The sequence below is a fragment of the Pelmatolapia mariae genome, linkage group LG7 (genome assembly GCF_036321145.2).
Source record: "Pelmatolapia mariae isolate MD_Pm_ZW linkage group LG7, Pm_UMD_F_2, whole genome shotgun sequence".
Lineage (NCBI taxonomy): Eukaryota > Metazoa > Chordata > Actinopteri > Cichliformes > Cichlidae > Pelmatolapia > Pelmatolapia mariae.
This window is the reverse complement of record NC_086233.1, coordinates 63,238,720-63,260,001: the sequence shown is the minus strand read 5'-3', so window position 1 is coordinate 63,260,001 and position 21,282 is coordinate 63,238,720. Positions and strand designations below refer to the sequence as shown.

The window sequence follows — 21,282 nt, the reverse complement described above, 5'->3', positions numbered from 1 at the left end:
TGCTCGAGCGTCTTTTTGTCTCACCTTTGCATTTGTTATTTTATCGCCTCCTTATGTTTTTCTGCTTACGTCGTCAGGGCCGCGTTAGACTGTAAATTCAAGTTTTTATTGGGCGGTGCAGTCTGTCTCAGGAAAATGCTCGTGTGTGTTTTTTAAGAGCTCCATCACCCGAAGATCTGCCTCTCAGGTGTGTGTGCCGCAGCTGGTGTTGTGAATCAGGCCGATGACACACACCTCTTATAACCCGGCTATTTCACAACACCAGGGTGGCCCTGCACCGCTGCCGACGAGACGAGGACCCGCTTCAGCCAAACGGAGCAGAGCTGGGATAGCTCAGAGTCTTCAGTCCTACAACGATCATTTGTGTACTTTAAAAAGGAAAAATAATGAACGTGTTTTTGTCAGTTAAATCTGCCGAGATCATTTTTTCTTTCTTTTTCAGTTATTTTAGTCAAATTCACTCTGATATCAGGTGTACATCTGCTTGATGAAATCGTATATAAACTCACCGCGTTAAGCTGTAAAGCATAAGATTCCCTCTTTGGTCCATTAATAAATTCCAGTATGTTTTCTGTTCTCTTTGACTGAGATTATAGCCAAAGTAACACAGTGAATTGTATTACCTAGTACAGCTAGAGGGGGGAATGGGCATCAAAACACAGAAAAGATCTTTTCAAATGTAGCAGAATGTGACTGATTCTTCGTTGAAGCCGTTTATTTTAGTTTTCCTCACCACAGAAGTGCTTGCAAAGACAAGAGAACACATGCCTACATTGTAAATCTAAAGCTAATTACCAACAGTGTGAAAAGAGGACATCTTTGTACTCTAACAGTATTTCATCTCAAACCAAAATGTGACGTGTGCCGAGCCATTATTTATCAGTAATTTAAAAATCTTTGGCCTCTGCTCTTTGCTGGATTTCAGCTGATTTTTCCTCAGAGGTTTTGTAACATCATGTAGCATCTACTCAACTTTGCAAAACTGAAGATTGGAATAATAAAATGAAGTGTACAGCTCTGAACAACCAGAGACAAAGAACCTGCTCCTCGGTCCTGTTCGTGCCTCTGCAGCAGAGAAGGGAGGCCTGGCCAGTGATGCCTGAGAGTATGGACCCCAGCCTCGGGGTGTGACGAGTTGGAACAGAAGGAAATGCACTGACCCACTTATGGCTTCCCTGGAGACACAGATATTTCCAACCACAGGCCCATCATGCAGGAGCCCCGCACTGTTTTGACCTGCTGACACTAAAACCTTCTGTACCCACAGTGGTCCAAATATGGAATCAAAGTGGTTTTAGTGATTTTCCAGTGTCCAGATGCATCTGGCTCAAAGTCTTTACTTTAGTGGAGAGCCGAACTTTAAGTCACCTGAGTGACTGCGGCGTTTTTATTCATACTGTAAACGGTGATGGAGATGACAAAGCACGGAACTATTTTGAGGTGGCAATAGCGACCTCTGCTGGAAACCTCTTGATATATACAACCAATTTTATCAGCACATCCACGAAGGAACTAAAAAAATATGTTTGTGTTGTTTTGCCTCTTTTTATTTTCTTTCTCTTTGTTTTAAGGGAAACCGTGAAACTATAAAATGTAAATATAATTATTATCAGAATATTATTTATGTTAATCAATAAAACGCAGGAGATCGACGTGGTGGGGCTGAGTGCTCAGAAATGGCACCAAACTTTTATTTTATTTGACATTTTAAACATGACATATTTAGCCGAATTAATTCTCGGGGTTCAAACAGCGGGGTTAAAGCTCCAAAACCCTCCACGGAAAAACGCAGCAGGTGTTCCTGATTGGAGACCGGCAGGTGAAGTAACGACGGAGCGGAGAAGGACGTCTCGTTTGACTGCAAATATAACGCCAGCGTATCCTGCATATACCCACAAATCGTTACTGCAATGAGCTTAACCGGCTTGAAGGTAGGCCCGGGCAAAACATCCAAAGCTTTATTGTCCTTTAGTGTAAAAAAGAAAAGAAAGATGGATAAAAAGAGTAAAAGCGGAAATATCCTTCCTTCAAAATAGCTTCCCGTGGCTCTGCTGCTTTTCCTCGGGTTCACGTTGGACGGGGTTGAGGGTAAGAAGGTTAAAAAAAATGTGAGATGTGTTTCAGCGTGGAGATTTATCAAGTTCGTTTACTGTGTCCTTTCTAAGGAACCTGCAGTGTGGAGCATTGCACTGACCCCACAAGATGCGTCCTGTCTAAAGACCAGAGGAGCTGCAAATGTGCTCTCGGCTTTTATGCTGACAAGTGTGACCGAAGTAGGCTCTCGTGTCTTTTCTTACTTTTATTTCAATGCATTTCATTATCAGTTTTGTCAAAGAGAAACTGAATGCACCCCAGAATTATGCTGAGTTGGGCTGATTCTGTTTAGGGCATTTGAATTGGAGATTAAATCATTACAAGTACAAAAATGTAGACTTGTCTAAGATCAGCATAAAGACTTCTCAGATTGATCTCGGTGCTAATATCTCTTAGAATATTATTTCAAAGCTTGTCATTGTGAAAAATGAGTTTTCGAATCATGCATTTGGTTTGTGACAGCATGCATTTAGCTGCACTGACACTGTTCTGCAAGTCATCTTACACCCACTTCCTTGTGATGTGGGTCTTCCATGTCTTGTTCCAACATAATTATCTAGTGGTTTTTTTGGAGGGCAGCCTGTGACAGTCCAATTTCACAAAGATCGAGGTGTGTTTGGGCTCATTATCCTACTTCTGTGGTATGAATCCTTATCCGCAAACCAGAGGGTGGAGTGTGTCTCTGAAGAACGAACAACTTAAGAGTAGCCAAAACGAGCCCAGATTTAAACATTTCCACCACCACGTTTCACTCTGCAGTATCCTTCTGCTTCTCCATCTGTTACTGCCACAAACTTGGATCTCTCCCCCCCACTCCCTGGTTCTTCTACCTTAAAATGTTGATATGCAACAACCCACTCACAGCTTTCTCCTGACTCGTGTAGATGCTTCTTTTTCTGACAGCATTTTTAACAGTGCTTTTCCCGATTGGAGGCTCGTGTTTTCTTATGTAGCAAATTCAATATCTGTGACGTTTCTTGCCGTCTCATTCAGCAAAGCCTGATGTTAATTAATCTAATCTTCTGAAGGTGTGCTCATTTTTACTTAGTGTTTTAGAGTACTGCGTACTGCCCCCTAAGAAATCTTCAGTCAAATTATGGTTTGATGTGGAAGAACTTTTTCCTAATTTTCTACTAGAAACTTGAGATATAGTCATATTTGTAACTAGCAAACAATGACAGGGCTGCCTGTTATCTGACGTGTTTCAAGAGGTGGGATATAACCCAGGTTATTACAGTTAACTAAAGCTTGGTGTAAGAAGACATTTAAACTAACTGCAATAAAAACTAGAGTTTTAAAAACAATGAAGTAAAATGGAAACGATGGAATAAAAATGAAGTTCATCCAGGCCTTTTAGACAACTGATATGACATTTTGTTTCAGTGTATGCAGTGTTTTCTAATAATATTGTCTAATGGAAGGTTGTATAATGTGAAAAGTAGTGGTCCTAGCACAGAAGCTTGTGGGACTCCATGGCTAACTTTTGTGTGTGCGACAGACTTCTCGTTTACACGAACAAACTGGAATCTCAGATGTGATTCAACAACTGTGAGCCGTTTCCTTTAATACCATGTGTGTGTTTATTCTAGAGACTCACTGACGTTTGCTTCTTACAGATGCACATCTCAAGGTTATGTGTGGTAAAGACCACGTAGCAATCAGAGCAGCTGAAGCTTTCTTCGAGTATCACGGCGTGCCACTGGAATCGCTTCACTTGCCAAACAAATCTTGTGGCGCTAAGAGAGAGCATGTCGACGGTGTCCCGTACTACGTGTTCAGGGTTTCCAAACACAAATATGTGACCTGTGGGGGACTGCCGTTTGAGGTGCCGCTCGAGCACAATTCATTTAATGTCTGCGTCAGCCTAGAAAAGGATGAGCACCTCAATGTTTTGTTTCTTTTATTGTCCCCTTACAGAAAAATTTAACTCACATCTGGTTTTCCCTGAGTGTGAGGTCAGACCCTCGGGTTACTGGAAACATCATTAGAGATCCAGTTATCAGGATGGATTTCACGTGCGTGTATCCATTCATCAGAAGAGTCAGTCTGCCTTTTTCAGTTTCACCAATCTCCAGGTGAGGGGCAAAAATATACAAATCTTTTCCATTCATGGTACTTCACATTTTATTTAAGCTGCCTTTGTGAGCATTGTAATAAGTCTGTTCTCTTCAATTGATGGACCTCTGAAACCTGTCTGCTGAAATCTTTGCAATGAGTTAATGATTTTCTATCCATTGAGTATTCAGAGCCACCAAACAACCCGCCTTTCTTGACTTTCTTCTGTTTACGTGCAGCGAGACGGTGATGCGAGTAGACGAAGTTGAAGCCAAGATACGGATGATGTTGTACACAGACCACACTTACACTAAACCTTACACGAGCTCTCCAACCATTGAACTCCGAGACAAGGTGGGTTAAGATTTTAACCAGTCACAGATGAGACTGATGCTTTGACACAAGGCTGGACTTGTGGTTGTTTGAAGCAGGTTTCAAATTCACCTGGGGCCTGTACTGTGATGCACCCTGCCTTTATGCAACAACTGAGCTAAGCAGGTACATAATAGTGCTAGTCAACATGCACTCAAGGCTGTAGAAATATTACTCAAATTGATTAATAGGATTGTGTTCATATCTGATGGCAACAAGTAGAAGGGTTTAGTGCTAAAATCAGTCTGTTTGATACAGAGAACTACAGATCCTGAGCACTGCTGCCCTCCTGACCACGGTCTGACTCATGATGCCAGCTGGAATGGTGGTGCCATTTTCCAAGACTGTTGGTTGGTGGTTTTGTAAATGCTGATCTGTTATCTTGGACAGAACCTGCCCAAGAGCAATTTGATTATGCACAGGTTACAATGCTGATGTGCCCTGGTTCCAATGTAAAAGTATAGCCCTTTACTGTCATTGTACATGTACAATAGAATTGTGGGTGCTCCACACCAACGGTGCCAGAATGCAATATAGATAGTAGAAAACAGGAATAAATGGCAAACATCACGGGGGTTTCATTGGCATACTTGACCATGACATCGCCGTGGTTGGGCTCATCTCTGATGCAGATGAGACGGCATACAGGGTGGAAGTAGAGAACCTGTCCCGCTGGTGTTTAGAAAATAACCTGAAGCTGAACGTCCTTAAAACAAAAGAACTCATAATGGACTTCAGGAGGCACAGACAGGTCCCATTATAAGTGGTGGAATCTGTCTCCACCTTCAGGTTTCTGGGCACCCACGTCTCCTTCCATCTCACCTGGACCCACAACACCAACGCCCTGGTAAAGGGGGGGGGTGGTCACTTCAAACTGAGAAAAGAAGGCTCAGTTTGAGGGGGAGGTTTGCACATCTTGGAGTGGTGTGTACTGAGGTGGAAGACACAACGAGTTGACCGGGCTAAAAGACAAATATCTGCAGCAGATGAACAATACATGAAAGTCATGTCCTTAACAAATGGGGGGGGAATCCAGTGAAGACCTGAGAGAAGCATCTGGTTCTTCAGCTGAGTAATTCATGAACCGTTTACCTCTTTAAAAATGGTCTCAGTGGTAGAGCCACTGTCATGAAGGCATTTACAAGGGAGGGAAAAACTGAGGTGTGCCAAGGTACATGAGAACGGTAGCAACAGGCGTCATGGAGTGATGCATCCAAATATCATCAGTATCTACAGACGAGGTCTGGAGAGCAGCACACCAGGATGTCTAAGGTCATCTGTAAAGCACGGAGGCTCCGTTATGGTTTGGGTTTCAGTAGTATTGATGATCTTGTCAATGTTGTTAGCGATATGAAAAGTACCATCAGATTTGCAGTATCATCTGAAAAGCTTATGATTGGCAGCAGCTCCATTTTTCAACATGAACATGAATCCAAAGACTGCTAATGCAGTGAAAGTATACATGGTTGGTTGGTGATTGGCCTCCAGATCTTAACATTACTGAAGCAATGGAACAAAAGGCAGCCAACATCCAAAGAGGAGCTCTGAATGTCCTTGAAGAAGGTTGGTTGACAATGTAGAAACTCTCTTTGCCTCAAATGTTTCCGTTTATGTTTACACGTTTCAATAAATCTGTCCTATTTTCCTAACAAAATTCAAAGAAATGAGGGGTTGCTCAAGGATTTTGGACAAAAACCATATTTATGGTCATCCACGCCTCACCTGCTGTGGCTCTGTTGCCCACAACTGGTTCCCAGCACAGAGTTCAAGAACCACGTGTTTGACCGTTCAGGCTCTGTGTGGTGCAGGCTAAATGCTGAAAATGAGGTTTAAAGGGATGAAACTTTTAGCCGAGTTTATGCTCGGGGTGAAATTAGTCCCAGCTAATGTTCTGCACACTGATGGTGGCTTTGACTTTGATGTTGCCTTTGTAAGCACGCACTCCCATTAGAGATGACCTCAACTGGGAATAGCAGGCCAATCCTTTCTCTGCCATCAAAGAATCAAATCAGAAGATTGGGAATTTTGACATTTATTCTTAGAAAATTGTCTTGGTTTAAGTGCCTTCTGAAGAACCAAATAGTAATTAAAAAGTGAATTGTTTTGTATTTTGCACAGGTATATGTCGAGGTTACAATGATGGAGCCTGCAGAGTTATTTCTGCTCCGAGTAAGCGAGTGCTGGGCCACACAGTATCCCCAGCCGAACTCTACAGAGGGATCTGTTCACTTTCTGCTTCAGAATGGGTCAGAACTTCTCTTTGTGTTGTTTGTGGCACGTGAACTATGAACTCCTCACATCCAGTGGCTTCTCTCGTCCCAGGTGCGTGAAGGACCAAACGGTTTCCTTCCTTAATATAACCGAGGGACAGTCTGGACGCAATGGGCAGAACTCCACCGTCCGCTACAGCTTCGACATGTTTCGCTTCACAGCAGATCCCCATGACCTCTACCTGCACTGCACCGTGCAGCTGTGTGAGCTGGACGACCACGAGTCCTGCGTTCCCGTGAGCTGCTGCTGTTATTATTGAGGGCGATTTAGGAGTGTGTGGACAAGATGAAGTGCATCATTTTTACCGTCTCATCATCTTTGACCTTTTTCAGAATTGTAACTCGATCAGTAAGAGAGAAGCAGTGAGAGCAGACCCCGATCAGGGTCTCCTCACCTATGGACCCATCAGGATCGAAGTACCAGACAGATCTCAGTCCAGTAAGCTCCTGTTTCTATATTAATCTTTACACTCTGCCTGCTGCTCCTGTAGCATCAGCAGGTTTCTGCTAATGAGAAACAAGTTCCTTTATTCTCTTTAAATTTCATATTAGTTTCAGGTGTGCTGTTGGCGGTGGTGCTGCCCGTAGCAGCTGTGTGGACTCTCGGCTTCTTCCTCATCATCCTCATCACTGTGGCCAAGGCTGGCAGAAAGAGGCTAGCGAAAATAGAGGAGCACTGATGACAATGCTGCTGGCAGCACAAATAAAACATTAAAATGTGCATATCCTTTTTATTCTGTCTTGGTATTTTTTTCCTTTGTTTTATTATTATGACGACCATAACAAGTGTTCTCACAGCAGACTGTGGGTGTCAACTGGCTGCAGGAGGAACTGGTGACCTTTAAGCAAAAATCAAGTTTCATCTAAGATGATGATCTAAGATGATGCCTCGTGAGCCCAAAAGAGATTAATAACTTATGATATTTGCAAAAAATGAGATCCAGACACCTGTGGGCTCATCATTAACAAAAGCAACCAAGCTTATGGCAAGTTTGTAAACTGGAGGGTGAGTGTTGTTAGGAAAGCTTAATATTAGGAATGCAAAATTAGATATTTCACAATATCTAATTTTCTCCCTAACTCGATTAATGAAGGCAGCAAAATTTATGGAGATATGAAATTAAACTGTCCTGTTAAATGCAGTAGCTTTAAATATCTGTGACGCCACTCTCTAGTATCTGTGGAAATTGTTTTTGTTAAAGAAAAAGCGAATTTTAATCGTTTTATTTTCAGGACTTTAAAGAACACGATGCGTGTTTTACGTGAAGATTTTTATATAGTTAAATAAATGGCTGTGGTCACGTGGACCTGCTGCAGCGTCCCATTAACAGCAGCAGATGGCAGACTGACCACTACTTTATGTGGCCTTTTGCTGGGGTGAAGAGACCATGAGAGGGGGAGGTCTTAACAGGAAATCAGTAACAGATATTTTATCGCGGATTCTTTTGTCCGATGATGGGCTCAGGCATCCTGCGCGGTTCAAACGTAAAGAAGTCGATTTCTGCAGTGGGGGGAAAGTGATGAAGTAACAGTTTCTCCCTCGGGTTGTTTTTTGGGGGGTTACTGCGGTCGGTTTTTGCAGTAACCCCAGAAACAGCGCAACAAGTACTTTACTTTTCATGCGCTCATTTCGGTGCTCGGACGCTTGAAGTTGTGAGACTTTCAGCAGGATTTCTCTTTGAGTCCTCAGCTGCCGATCAGCCATTGTGACCGTCAGAAAGGGGCAAGGACTTCTGCTGCATCAGCTCTGTATGAGGAAACAAAGAGTTGGATGCTCCGTGAGGGAAGCTGTCCCGGATCGACTAAGAATGGAGTAGAAACACTTTGTTTTCTCGGGGTTTTAAAAGTGCCTTAAGTTTCTCAGCTTAACAATAATGGTTCGATAGATCACTTTCCGCAGGAGTTAAATGTAAAAGCCAGGGAAGAGAATAAACCCTGCAGCTTTTTTCCTGTGCGCATCTGCTTGTCGGAGGAAGCTGCTTGGTTTGATATTTGCCACTCAACAAGTCTTTGCGTCCGAGGGAAGGATGACATCCCAACAAACCTGGGCTCAGATCATCATCACGTCCGCGTCGTTACTCACCCTGGTCTTGTGCAGCGCGGTGCCAGATGACCCAGAGGAAGAACACTTCAGCGCCGAGGTACGCTGAAGGCTCCGTACGGGAGAGACTGCCATGTTGTTATTTAAATCATTGTTACTGCACATTAAAATGAATCATCCTGCTTTCAACAGTCTAACTGCATAATTACAGATTCAAAACATCAGGCGGGCTGTTCCACCGGAGGGAGGTCGTTTGACCTTTGTCCTCTTACCAGATAACAACTCTGCAGGTGTGACCGACATCTGACTGTTAACAAGGAAACAGTTAGATCCGAGTATTACCTTTGAGTGGTAATAATGTGTCTGAAGTGGCATCTTTAGACTGCAGAGTGAAAATCAGTCATTGTAAAAGTTTGAAACTCACCTGGAAATGACTTTGATGTGTTGTATGGAAAACTGATGAACCGTGTTACCTGTGATTATTTATTAGTGAGTGTATAATCATATACCATTAACTGTAAACAAGAAGTGAAGTGCACGGAAAGGTTTATCCACCAAACACAACACGAAGGCTAATTAAATGTGTTTTTAAGCACTGCTTTTAAATGTTTAATAGGGACATTATTCAAACTTTATTTTGTCACTTAAACCAAACTGCTGTAGGAAAGTGTTTCTCTCTGGAGTGCTTTGGCCCGTCCGGCTTCATGTCGACACATTTGATTGGTTAAGATTTGTCCTGCTATGCAAAAAGCCTCTAAGGATTTTCTGTCTCAGTGCACACGCATGAAGCCGCGTTGCATGTGTGTGTTTTTTTTCATGTTCTCCTGCTGAGGCTTCTTAAAAGTCACATGTTACCTAACATCAGGACCCTCCCCCCACCCATCTGGAGCCATCATCCTGTTTTGCCTGTTCTGTGACTTCGTGGCTCAGTTTCAGTGCCATCAAACATGAAACGAAGAAGAATAATTCACAACATGTGATGCTTCTTTCAGCAGAGACCTCAGGCACTCATGCAGAGCTATATGTTTAGCTGGTGTACCCACAGGACTGACATGCAATTTATTTAATGTCAGTTTCCCCGTTTCTGTCCTCTCTCCCCATCTTGGCTGTCAACGCAGGAATGAAGCAGCAGGAATGTCCTGGTATTAATGCGAGCCATCTGGTTTATGTTTCTACTTTCTCTTTTCTCCGACTCCTCAGATGCATAACAGTGCTGCTCTTCCAACAGCTGGGGCTGTCATGCTGATGTATACACCATGCATTCCTGATGCACAAGCACAGAGACCTGCTATCTTAAGCAAGTCTGACGACTTCTTCTATTTTCTTTCCACGCAGGCATGGCTTCGTAAATTCGGCTACCTGTCTCAAGCCAGCAGGCAGATGTCCACCATGCAGTCGGCTCAGATTATGTCCAAAGCTATCAGCGACATGCAGCGCTTGTATGGACTGGAGGTGACCGGGAAGGTGGACTCTGCTACGCTCGCGTAAGCTCTTAATCTGTCGTGCTGAGAGCAGTCACCACAAAGAGAGCTCAAGGATATTGTATAGACTTTTTTTTCTATTCATTTGCATATTATAAATTCAACTTCTGTGTGTGTGGGATAGATGGAATGACAGTTCCAGGCACAAATCCCAAATATATCCCAAATCCTTTCCGAGCACTGGCTTTTCCTTCAAAGATTTTCAAAATAATTTTACTGCAAATTCTCAGCTGGAAACGCTGTTTATTTTGTGGTTTTCTTGTCAAGTGTGAAGACTGTCAGTTTGTGTCTATATGGTAGATTTGTAGTGAAACTACAAAGACCTGCATCTTAGATTAGCTGCTCATAAAGCCTGGAAACTGAGGGATACATCCATCTTCTTCCACTTATCCAATTTACAGTGGCAGGGAGTTGGAGCCTGTCCCGGCTATCGTAGGGCATGAGGGGAGGGTATAATTTAGGACTGCCAATAAACCTAACCCCTTATACCCACTATCATGCAAAGGGAACATGCAAACTCCACAGAGAAGGGCCCCTGACTGGATTTGAACTCTCACTGTGAGTCAATGGTGCAAACCACCACAACACCGCCCATACTTTTCCACTTTGCTGAATAGTCCAGGTTACAGCAGCCAGCTGGGGAATGTTTCTAAAAGTTCCCAAGAGTTGCATCGATATACAGTCAGGTCCATAAATATTGGGACATCGACACAAGTCTAACATTTTTGGCTCTATACACCACCACAATGGATTTCAAATGAAACGAACAAGATGTGCTTTAACTGCAGACTGTCAGCTTTTATTTGAGGGTATTTACGTCCAAAGCAGGTGAACGGTGTAGGGTAATGGGACAGAATAAGAACCATAAATCAAACATTCATTTTTTAATACTTGGTTGCAAATCCTTTGCAGTCAATCACAGCCTGAAGTCTGGAACACATAGACATCACCAGACGCCGGGTTTCATCCCTGGTGATGCTCTGCCAGGCCTCTACTGCAACAGTCTTCAGTTCCTGCTTGTTCTTGGGGCATTTTCCCTTCAGTTTTGTCTTCAGCAAGTGAAATACATGCTCAATCGGATTCAGGTCAGGTGATTGACTTGGCCATTGCAAAACAGTCCACTTCTTTCCCTTCAAAAACTCTTTGGTTGCTTTTGCAGTTTGCTTTGGGTCGTTGTCCACCTGCACTGTGAAGCGCCGTCCAATGAGTTTTGAAGCATTTGTCTGAATATGAGCAGATAATATTGCACGAAACACTTCAGAATTCATTGTGCTGCTTTTGTCAGCAGTCACATCATCAATAAATACAAGAGAACCAGTTCCACTGGCAGCCATACATGCCCACGCCATGACACTTCCACCACAATGCTTCACTGATGAGGTGGTATGCTTAGGATCATGAGCAGTTCCTTTCCTTCTCCATACTCTTCTCTTCCCATCACTCTGGTACAAGTTGATGTTGGTCTCATCTGTCCATAGGATGTTGTTCCAGAACTGCGACGGCTTTTTCAGATGTCGTTTGGCAAACTCTAATCTGGCCTGCCTGTTTTTGGGGCTCACCAAAGGTTTACATCTTGTGGTGAACCCTCTGTATTCACACTGGTGGAGTCTTCTCTTGATTGTTGACTCTGACGCACATACACCTGCCTCCTAGAGAGTGTTCTTGATCTGGCCAACTGTTGTGAAGGGTGTTTTCTTCACCAGGGAAAGGATTCTTTGGTCATCCACCACAGTTGTGTTCCGTGGTCTTCCTAGTTTTTTGGTGTTGCTGAGCTCACCAGTGCGTTCCTTCTTTTTGGGAATGTTCCAAACAGTTGTTTTGGCCACGCCTGATGTTTTTGCAATCTCTCTGATGGGTTTGTTTTGTTTTTGCAGCCTAATGATGGCTTGCTTCACTGGTAGTGACAGCTCTTTGGATCTCATCCTGGCAGTTGACAGCAACAGGCTCCAGATGCAAACAGCACACTTGAAATGAACTCTGGACCTTTTATTTGTTCATTGTAATTGGGGTAATGAGGGAGTAACACACACCTGGCCATGGAACAGCTGAGAAGCCAATTGTCCCATTACTTTTGGTCCCTTAACAAGCGGGAGGCACATATGCAAACTGTTGTAATTCCTACACCGTTCACCTGCTTTGGACGTAAATACCCTCAAAAAAAGCTGACAGTCTGCAGTTAAAGCATGTCTTGTTCGTTTCATTTGGAATCCATTGTGGTGTATAGAGCCAAAAATGTTAGACTTGTGTTGATGTCCCAATATTTATGGACCTGACTGTACATGTTTCTAGGTTTGTCTGGTGAAAATGAGAAAGCTAATCTCATCCAGCTTTATGTGGAACTGAGAAATCCTTTATTGTCTTGTTAAAGCTTAAGAACTTTGGGGGGTGTGTGTGTGTGTGCGTGCAGGGCCATGCGGCGGCCTCGTTGTGGCCTCCCTGACAGAAAGCCAGAGGATCTGGTTGACAGATCCCGGAAGAAGCGCTATGTTCTGACTGGGCAGCGGTGGGACAAAGATCACATCACCTACAGGTTTCCAGCACCAAATGAAACAATCAGACTGCAATAAATAAAAGTGCTCCACAGGGCAGCTCTGATACGATTTTACTTCTGACTTCAGTATAATGGACCAAAACATGCCCCCGTCCCTGGGAGAGGAACGGACGTACGATGCGATCCGCAAAGCCTTCGGTGTTTGGAGACGAGTCACGCCGCTCACCTTTGAGGAGCTACCACCTGGAAACGGCGTCAACGGCAGCCAGACGAAACTCGCCGATATCCTGCTGCTGTTTGCCTCCGGTTTCCATGGTGATATGTCACTGTTCGATGGCGAGGGTGGGTCTCTGGCCCACGCCTACTATCCCGGACCGGGAATAGGTGGGGACACACACTTTGATTCAGATGAGCCTTGGACACTGGACAACGAAAACCCAAAAGGTCAGTGGGTTTGTTTTTCTCTGGTTATGTGAGAAATTCAACTTTCTCTCTGAACAGTCGCCGGTCGATATCAGCTGGGAGGCAACCTGGAAGGATGCAGTCGTACTCGGTGACCTGACTCGCTTTGACTCCGCAGTGATAAATGTTTGGGCCGAGATCTCTCAGCGCCTTTTGTGTTCATTTGTGTGCGCACCAACCATAAAGCAATGTGCATTTTCCTTGTTGTGCACACTTAAAGCAGATCACCCACAGCTACGCCTGTCTCTCTGGCCTCGCAGGTATAGATCTGTTCCTGGTTGCGGTTCACGAGCTCGGTCACGCTCTGGGTCTGGAGCATTCGGATAACCCCAGAGCCACAATGGCTCCTTTCTACCAGTGGGTCCACACACAGAACTTCACGCTCCATGAGGATGACATCAGAGGCATACAGTACATATATGGTGAGAAGAACGCGCTCTATGGATGTCTTTGGTGATACAAATAGTTATCTCTACCAGCATGAGATGTTCTTTTCTTTGGGCTGCAGAGCTTCTAAATCTGTGTATGCAGAAGAGATGTGAAAACCCCACAGTGCTCTGGAAATTATGGATATTACTAGAAATTATGCTCATTATCCTCATGGTGAATCCTTGCACAGCGGTCCAGTCCAGTGTTTGGGGCTATTTAAATGCATATTAGCAGTATTTATTGAAAAACACTATTAAATCTAAAAGCAAATGCCCCAAACTTTATTTTGTCTTTCATGATTAACATTTCAAATCTGCCCGTGCGGTGAAAGCCTTTCCATCTATTCTTTATTGTCTGTGTTGTCGGGCTCACCATCCTCAGATGGGTTTCATCCATCTTCTGTTTTCATGCTGAGCTTTGATCACTGCACTGTTAGAGCCAAATGTGAGTTGTGTTTCGATGCTACATCGCACTCACGTCACATCTGGATCCTTACAGAGGATACAGGAAGCAGCAGCTGCAGGCGGCGCAGTGAAGCAGAATGTCATGCATTCCATTATGATGAGCCCATCTTCTTCCTCCTGAATAGATGGCATTGTTAACTAACAGACGCCATTTGTCGGCGTGTCGCGCTGCGTTAAAACCACAGACATGAATTGTTCACACTTGATGATTTATGAACTTTGCATTTCTTTTGCTTTAGATAAAAATGAGGATTTTCCGCAGGTTTCATGCTTGTTTTGATTTTATATCCCGTGATGTTTGATTCTCTCACATCAGCTGTTTTATATAAATGTCCTTCGCCTCCGAGTAACAGCTCGGAGCTTTTGGTGCTCTGACCTGGAGATGGTTGATACAAAACTGAGCTTAAAGCAAGAGCGAATGTTACGTTTACCATGTGGTCAGTCACATGACCCGAATAAATCCAAATGCTGCTCATTATGGCGTTTGCTCACAGCTTCCTCCTGATTGGCTACGAGTGAATGCTGCCTGAGATTTTGCTGAGAACACTCGCTGGCATCTTTGGGTTTGGGATGGATTTTCCTTTGGAGCCAAAAATGTTGTAACATCGGCGGGCAGTCAGCCTCGTCCTGGAGCTTTTTCCTTTCTTTGTGCAGAGACGCAGACACGCCCGCTAGTGCGAGTCCTGTTTTCCTGTGAGGATAATGGCCAACTAGGGTCTTTCGTAAATGTGATGTTTTTATTCCACTGAAATACAGCTGAATTTAAGAGAAGAAAACTAATGACATTATCTTTGTGCTGTGATCTGCTGCGATGGCCTCAGTTCTCATTTGGCAGCACTGAGGTTTTGTTGTTTTGTTGTAAACTGCTGCAGATGGTGGATTTCTTCACATACTGGCCTTGATATGTTCTGACCTTTGGTCCAGTGTAACCAACACATCTTCGAGCCCATCAGCTGATACCTATTGCATAACTGTCTTTATCTGTATGTTTTCCTCTCTTAGCAACCAGCAGATTTTTCCACCAAGCAGCAGCAGAGTGACAGTCAGTCACAAAATGGAAAACTGCATTCACTCTGCCGCAGGATGTTTAGTCGAAAGGAAGTGAATTAAAGAAAGTATTAATGTCTAATGCCACACAGACAGACTGGAGCCTTTCCTGTTCCCTCCTTTTTTTTCCCCAAGGTCCTCCTCTCATCACAGATGCTTCGCCTACTTCTCCGCTCGCCCCTGACAATGAACCCAGCGTCGACTCCCCCACCTCCCCTTCCGTCCCAGAAGAAGAGCCCACCACTTATTCTCCAGCCGATGCCCCACGCGTCCCGACGGACGCCGACCCGGATCCTCCGGCCCAACCCGAACCAAGCCCCGGTCCCACCTCGCCTCCCACCCTCCCTACCTCCACCACCACCCAATCCCCGCCTGTGCCAGAACCCGTCACTCCACGGAAAGACATCCCTCGTCCTCCTCCTCCTCAGCCTCCCAAGCTGCCAGACAACCAGCCCCCTGACATCTGCGATGGAGACTTTGATACAGTGACCATGCTGAGGGGGGAGATGTTTGTCTTCAAGGTAAACAAACAGGGCTTTGCTCACAGCTGCAACGTTCGAGTCATGCAAGGGAAAGTAACTAAGACGTGCATCATTGTTTTGCTTTTGCAGGGTCGTTGGTTCTGGCGGGTTCGGAGGAACCGCGTCCTCGATAATTACCCCATGCCGATATCTGTATTCTGGAACGGTCTCCCCACCGGCATTGACGCAGCGTACGAGCGTCACGACGGCAAATTTGTCTTTTTTAAAGGTACGTCACAGCTGCTTATTCCAAATAAAACCAGCCACTTCCACAAAGTGTCGCCCACAGGCTGAGCAGCGTGTGCGAGTGTGTTACGTCAAAACCTTCCTGGAAACCTCGGCTCAACATTATTCTAGTTTAGCTCCCTGCTCGATGCTTAACATGAACCGTTCAATGCAAACTCTGCATTCTTGTCCTGCACAACTTGATTTACAAGGTTCTGAATCACATGGATTTGAGTAAAAAATGTTTAAAACACCACAGAAAAAGAAAAGACTCCCCTCAAAAGAATAAAACATTATGACACGATTGCTGCAAACTGAACGAGAGCACCGAGTTTGCATTTATTAAAGTGTGTTTATGAGTTCATTGGGTGTTTTGAACAGGCCTGTGCAGCGTGGCAGCTGTTATTGGCCCCGCTCCGCTCCAGCTGAGCCCCGAACGGCCTCATGAAAGAGGTGGAGGGGGTTACATCAGCCTCTCTGGCTGCGCTGCTCCAGATGTGAGCAGCTGTGGTGCTTTACTGTGCTTTTTCAGGATTTCTGCAGCTTCTGATCACAGATTTCTTCTGACTGACTGACCTGCAGTTTGTCCGTGTGAAACCAAAACAATGATCCTATAAGAGCAGCTCAGGCTCGGACACTTCAGTACATTTTATTGCACTGGAGCGCGGCGCAGCAGCCTGGCAGTAGAAGCGGAAAGTGGCTGAAAGTGTGTCCAAAGATCAGGCTTAGGAGAGGAGTTACCCCTCACATATGGAAATCTTGGAAAATGTGTGTATGCATGCCATTTCAACCTTGCCTGTCTTTTCTGCTTTTCTTCTGGAGTGAGTAAACCTCCTGATGTATACCATGTGTGCTGACCATGAGCTTCTTTTCATCTTCCTTTCTTCTCCTCAGATTTACCTTTGCCTTATATTTTTCCCTCTGTTGGCCGTGTCAGAAACACGAGCTGTGCGGGAAAGCTCGACTCGGTGTGCGGGAAAGCTCGACTCGGTGTGCTTTTGTTTCTTTGGACAAAGCATCGTCTCCATCTGTGCCTACAGGTGACAGATTCTGGGTGTTCAGGGAGGCTGACGTGATGCCAGGGTACCCACAGCCCTTATATCACTATGGAAAAGGCGTTCCTCCACACGGGATCGACACAGCTATCTGGTGGGAGCCCAACGGACACACATACTTCTTCTCTGGAGACAGGTATGATTCGGATACACGGAACGCGGAGGTTTTAATGCCGCGTAGACATCTTAATACGTCTTATTGTCTCGCAGGTACTGGCGATACAACGAGGAGACCCGGACCACAGACCGCGACTTCCCCAAACCAATTAGCAGATGGGGCAGGATCCCTCCCTCCCCTAAAGGAGCCTTCCTCAGCGATGATGGGGGTAAGTCAGGAGTTTAAATTGAGCAATTTGCCTGGGTTTTATTTTAGCAGTGGGAACATCCAACAGCTTCGGTTTATGAGAATCACAGCAAACATCAAAAGCTTTGCCTTCACTGTTGGAAGCAAGAGAACAGCCTGACAGAGCAGACAGGGTGGAGGTGGAGGGAGGGAAAGAAGGAAAGGTTGGAGGAACCAGTGAAGCCGGAGCAACAAAGCAGAGAGAGGAAGGAGAGCGCTGGTCTGTGGGTTGGCCCGTCCTTCCTTTTGGAAATGAGATTTGTGTCGGAGCAGCTCTGAATGCACTCAGTAAGAGTCGAATCACAGACGCTGTGCAGGCAGCCTGTTTAGCACAGACGTTTACCCTGAGAAGAATCTGTCTGCTTATTCTTGCAGCATGTTGTCAATAAGTGCACGAAGGCGACATATTTTAAAGGATATATTGCATTTTGGCTTTATTTTATCCAATAATTTGGCATACTTGACTAATATAGTCAGGCCTGGCCGTCGCCAAAGCGGCGCGCTGTGTGAAAAGAAATCTTTCCTGATTCTTTGCACGCGAACTTTTGAATGTACAGCGCAGCGATTCTCCATTTCTTTCTTATTTTTGCATATTTGTCGCACTCGTACGTTTCTGATCATCAAACAAGTTTATAATATTAGAGAAAAATAACCCGAGTAAATAGAAAAGACTGTTTTTAAATGATGATTTTATTTATTAGTCCACCTTGTGAAAAAGTTTCTGTTATTAGAATTTGTTTGATGATCTGAAACATTGTGACAATAATGCAAACTCATGAGGGGGGAAATACTTTTTCATAGCACTGCAGTTCTATCACCAAGTTAAAAAAATACAGTTAGCAGGATTATTTCTGCACCGGTCGTCGCTGCAGGTTTTCTGTTGAACACGACGAGGTCGGCACGTAACCCCTGGAAAACCATAAATTCCTGGTTTTGATGATTTGACTAATAAGATGTGATGAGTGAATTTATTTTGGTATCTTTGGACGGAGCCTCTTCGTTATTTGTGAGAGCTAGCTGTAGCTGTGCAGATAACTACGTATATTCACTGTCTGTTAGATTGATCTAACTCTATAATTGTCTACAGCCAGAAAGGCTGTATTCACATGAGGGGGGCTTGCTCCCAAACATCAGCACTGTGCATGCTGTATAATCAGCATCAAGTAAAGATGACCCAAAAATGTCTCCTTTCTCCTTTCGTGCAGCTTACACCTATTTCTACAAAGGCACCAACTACTGGAGATTTGACAATCACAGATCCGAAGCAGACAAAGGCTATCCCCGCTCCATCCTGAAGGACTTCATGGGTTGCGTGGGGGTCCCCGACCCGAAGCCCGATGCAGACACCGAGCCGGAAGACAAACCGGTCGAGCCTTCAGACCGAGGCAAAGATGAGCACAAAGAGCCAGACAGAGGCCGGGACAGAGACGCAAACTCGGAGCGAGAGGAGACCGCTAAGCCCGACAGCACAGAGGAAGAGGAGGACAAAGACGTGAACGTGGTCGTGACTGTGGCTGACAATGAATCAAAGGTCATGACCCTGATTATGGTGATCGTTCCCCTGGTGCTCATCCTGTGCATCCTCGTCCTAATCTATGCCATCCTCAGGACTCTTCAGAACAAAGAGACGCCGAGGGCCTTGGTGCACTGCAAGCGCTCGCTGCAGGACTGGGTGTGACGCTCGAATCGAAGAGATAGATCAGGTATCCGTCGTTCATCTGGTGCAGCCGTCCAGTTTTTACTTTTGGCGTTAGAGGAAAAGAAGCTTTGAAAAAGCTGACGATGGGCCTGTTAGTCATTGGGAGAACTTTCATTGCTCGTGTGACATGATAAAAAAATTGTGAATTCAGCGCCTGTGGAGCTTTAGCTCGGCCACAAGTTTTTCTACTGTGCCTCTCTCTGTGCCCTCCAAAAGTCTGAAAAGGTACCCCCCCCCCCAAAAAAAAAAAAAAAAAGAAACCCTTTCTTTAAAATGACATTTCACCAGGAATGTGTGATTGCATCAATTCCAACTGGACTGAGGACGTTTGGGGGATTTATTTGTAGTGTAAATGCAGACAAAGTCTTTAGAGCACATATATTAGAAGCACAGTCACATAAACACGTTTGCTTGCATTAATAAGAACAATCTTCTATGTTTTTTGATTAAGATGCTTCAACAGTGTTTCTTCTGTTTAGAACAGATCATTTGCACTTTGCCGTCTCTGTTGTGCTGAGTTTGCGTCTCTGCAGTAATGTTTGTGTGTTCGTGCAAAGCAGGCCGAGCTCGTCCTCCTACCAGCACAGGAATGTTAGACAGCTGTGTGTCCATGACTTGCCCGCTTCCCACTGAGCCCATTATGTCTGACCTTTCCTGCACACATGACACACATTAGCTCAAAAACAGCTTGTATCTGCACTGATTTGTGCATGCATGTTCGCTCATCCACCCGCAGCACGTAGGTTTTCTTTTCTTTTTGTGCACAGACACTTAGGCTCCAGCCTCCCCTCCTCCTGCCGCAGCCTCTTGCAGACTGCACCGCTACAAACACGATCCCAGCGGAGACGTGCTGGCCGGTGCCGGCGTTAGGATTTATTCGCTTTTTTATGGGCGCTATCGAGAATTATCGAGGTCTTTTATAAAATCTGCAGTGTCAGCCTGTGAGAAGTGAAAAAGCAACTGTGTCCTCTTTTTATGTCTCTATTGCTTTTTTTAAATGCTAAACATAGAGTTAAAGCTAATTATGTCTACGAGGGAGAGGCCTGAAGAATGGGTGAGGGTCTGGTTTCCATTAAGGCCACATGTTGCAGATTTAGGGCCGTCAGGCATGAGGGGAGGCGGGGGAGCCGGGAAAAATGCAGAAGGGGGAGTTATAAAAAATGATGGCGGTGAGTAAAGAGTATAAGGGAAATGAGAGGGAAGGAGATGAGGAGAGAAGGAAACCGAAGGAGAGGGAGGGCTCTGTCAGCATTTCCTTTCCAGGTTTCTGCATAGAAGGACGAGCGAGGGAAGGAAGGAAGGAGAAAGGGAGGATAGAAGGATTTAGAGGAGGAGCAATGCTGGCGTTGTGCCTCCTGACCTACATTGGGCCACTCGAGTCCGCTTCTCCTTTTCAACTCTTGTTTTTGCTCCGCTCTGTTGTCACGGGCTAGAGATGACTGTGTCTGCTTTTTCTCTGCTTTCAGTCATTTATTTTCCCCAGTGGGTTCATTTTCTCCTCCACTCTTCTGGAAAGTCAGCTCAAGCATTTACAAGATAATGAATCCACAGAAGCATCTGCAGGATGCGATGGGATCTCGTCTTATTGTCTTTCCCGGCTCATCGATCAGCATTTTAAACTTGTTAACCTTTGCATCGTGTTTCGTTGTGACTTGTTTTCCCTCCTGTGAATACTGCGGGGGCGTTTTTTTTTTTTAAAGAACTATATAAATAGTACGGGGAAATGTTTTCTTACTTTTTTTTATATTATCATTTGTAGTTTTGCACATTTTGTGTGCATTCAGATGTTTTGTTAGAGCAGCAGTAGATTTTTTTTTGATGATGATGATGATGATGCATGCAGGGCATGTTCGATAAGGCCTGTGCACTCCAGTGTAGATAAGGTTTCACAATAAAACTCAGATAAAAAGCAACACAAGTCGTCTTTGCTGCTGTGTGTGTTTCCATGTTGTGTCTGAAACTTCAAGTTCAGCAGTTTTATTCATACTTTTGGCCACAAGAGGGAGTCGTTGCTCCAGAGAATGGTGAAAACTTGATCTCGCAAAACTCCCCTCTGCATTTTTTCCTACTTGAATCTTTAATATTATGAATGTATGTCGATGTATGAATAATAATAATCTTTCAAAGGAAATATCTTTGTTGCGTTTATTTACTTCTAAAGTCAGCAGTGACTTTGTAAATCAAACCTTTATTTGTGGTCTAAATGATAAAATGATGGAATGATGCAGCAATG

The 21,282-nt window shown here is 44.6% G+C and overlaps 2 protein-coding genes across 2 annotated transcripts; both read left to right on the top strand.

Annotated features, from left to right (window-relative positions):
- Window positions 1-283: 283 nt before the first annotated feature.
- On the top strand, window positions 284-7,501 carry zpd (zona pellucida glycoprotein d). Its single transcript, XM_063480188.1, has 10 exons — window positions 284-1,931; window positions 2,037-2,088; window positions 2,166-2,273; window positions 3,711-3,919; window positions 4,012-4,169; window positions 4,389-4,503; window positions 6,640-6,767; window positions 6,844-7,027; window positions 7,125-7,230; window positions 7,344-7,501. Exons 1-10 carry the CDS (start codon window positions 1,911-1,913, stop codon window positions 7,469-7,471), a joined length of 1,209 nt encoding a protein of 402 aa, XP_063336258.1. The 5' UTR covers window positions 284-1,910; the 3' UTR covers window positions 7,472-7,501.
- A 687-nt stretch (window positions 7,502-8,188) lies between these two features.
- mmp15a (matrix metallopeptidase 15a) lies at window positions 8,189-19,312 on the top strand. The gene is made up of 10 exons (XM_063480187.1): window positions 8,189-8,932; window positions 10,168-10,316; window positions 12,721-12,843; window positions 12,932-13,248; window positions 13,527-13,688; window positions 15,342-15,727; window positions 15,818-15,956; window positions 16,993-17,143; window positions 17,218-17,333; window positions 18,556-19,312. Exons 1-10 carry the CDS (start codon window positions 8,819-8,821, stop codon window positions 19,026-19,028), a joined length of 2,130 nt encoding a protein of 709 aa, XP_063336257.1. The 5' UTR covers window positions 8,189-8,818; the 3' UTR covers window positions 19,029-19,312.
- The last annotated feature ends 1,970 nt before the right edge of the window (window positions 19,313-21,282 follow it).

Excerpts from the sequence above, each read along its gene's own strand:
- zpd (XM_063480188.1), top strand. The coding sequence starts at position 1,911 with ATGAGCTTAACCGGCTTGAAG. Across the intron at positions 2,089-2,165 it reads CACGTTGGACGGGGTTGAGG|GAACCTGCAGTGTGGAGCAT; the intron begins GTAAGAAGGTTA and ends GTCCTTTCTAAG. Across the intron at positions 7,231-7,343 it reads ACCAGACAGATCTCAGTCCA|TTTCAGGTGTGCTGTTGGCG; the intron begins GTAAGCTCCTGT and ends ATTTCATATTAG.
- mmp15a (XM_063480187.1), top strand. The coding sequence starts at position 8,819 with ATGACATCCCAACAAACCTGGGCTCAGATCATCATCACGTCCGCGTCG. Across the intron at positions 12,844-12,931 it reads AAAGATCACATCACCTACAG|TATAATGGACCAAAACATGC; the intron begins GTTTCCAGCACC and ends TTCTGACTTCAG. Across the intron at positions 15,728-15,817 it reads GGGAGATGTTTGTCTTCAAG|GGTCGTTGGTTCTGGCGGGT; the intron begins GTAAACAAACAG and ends TTGCTTTTGCAG.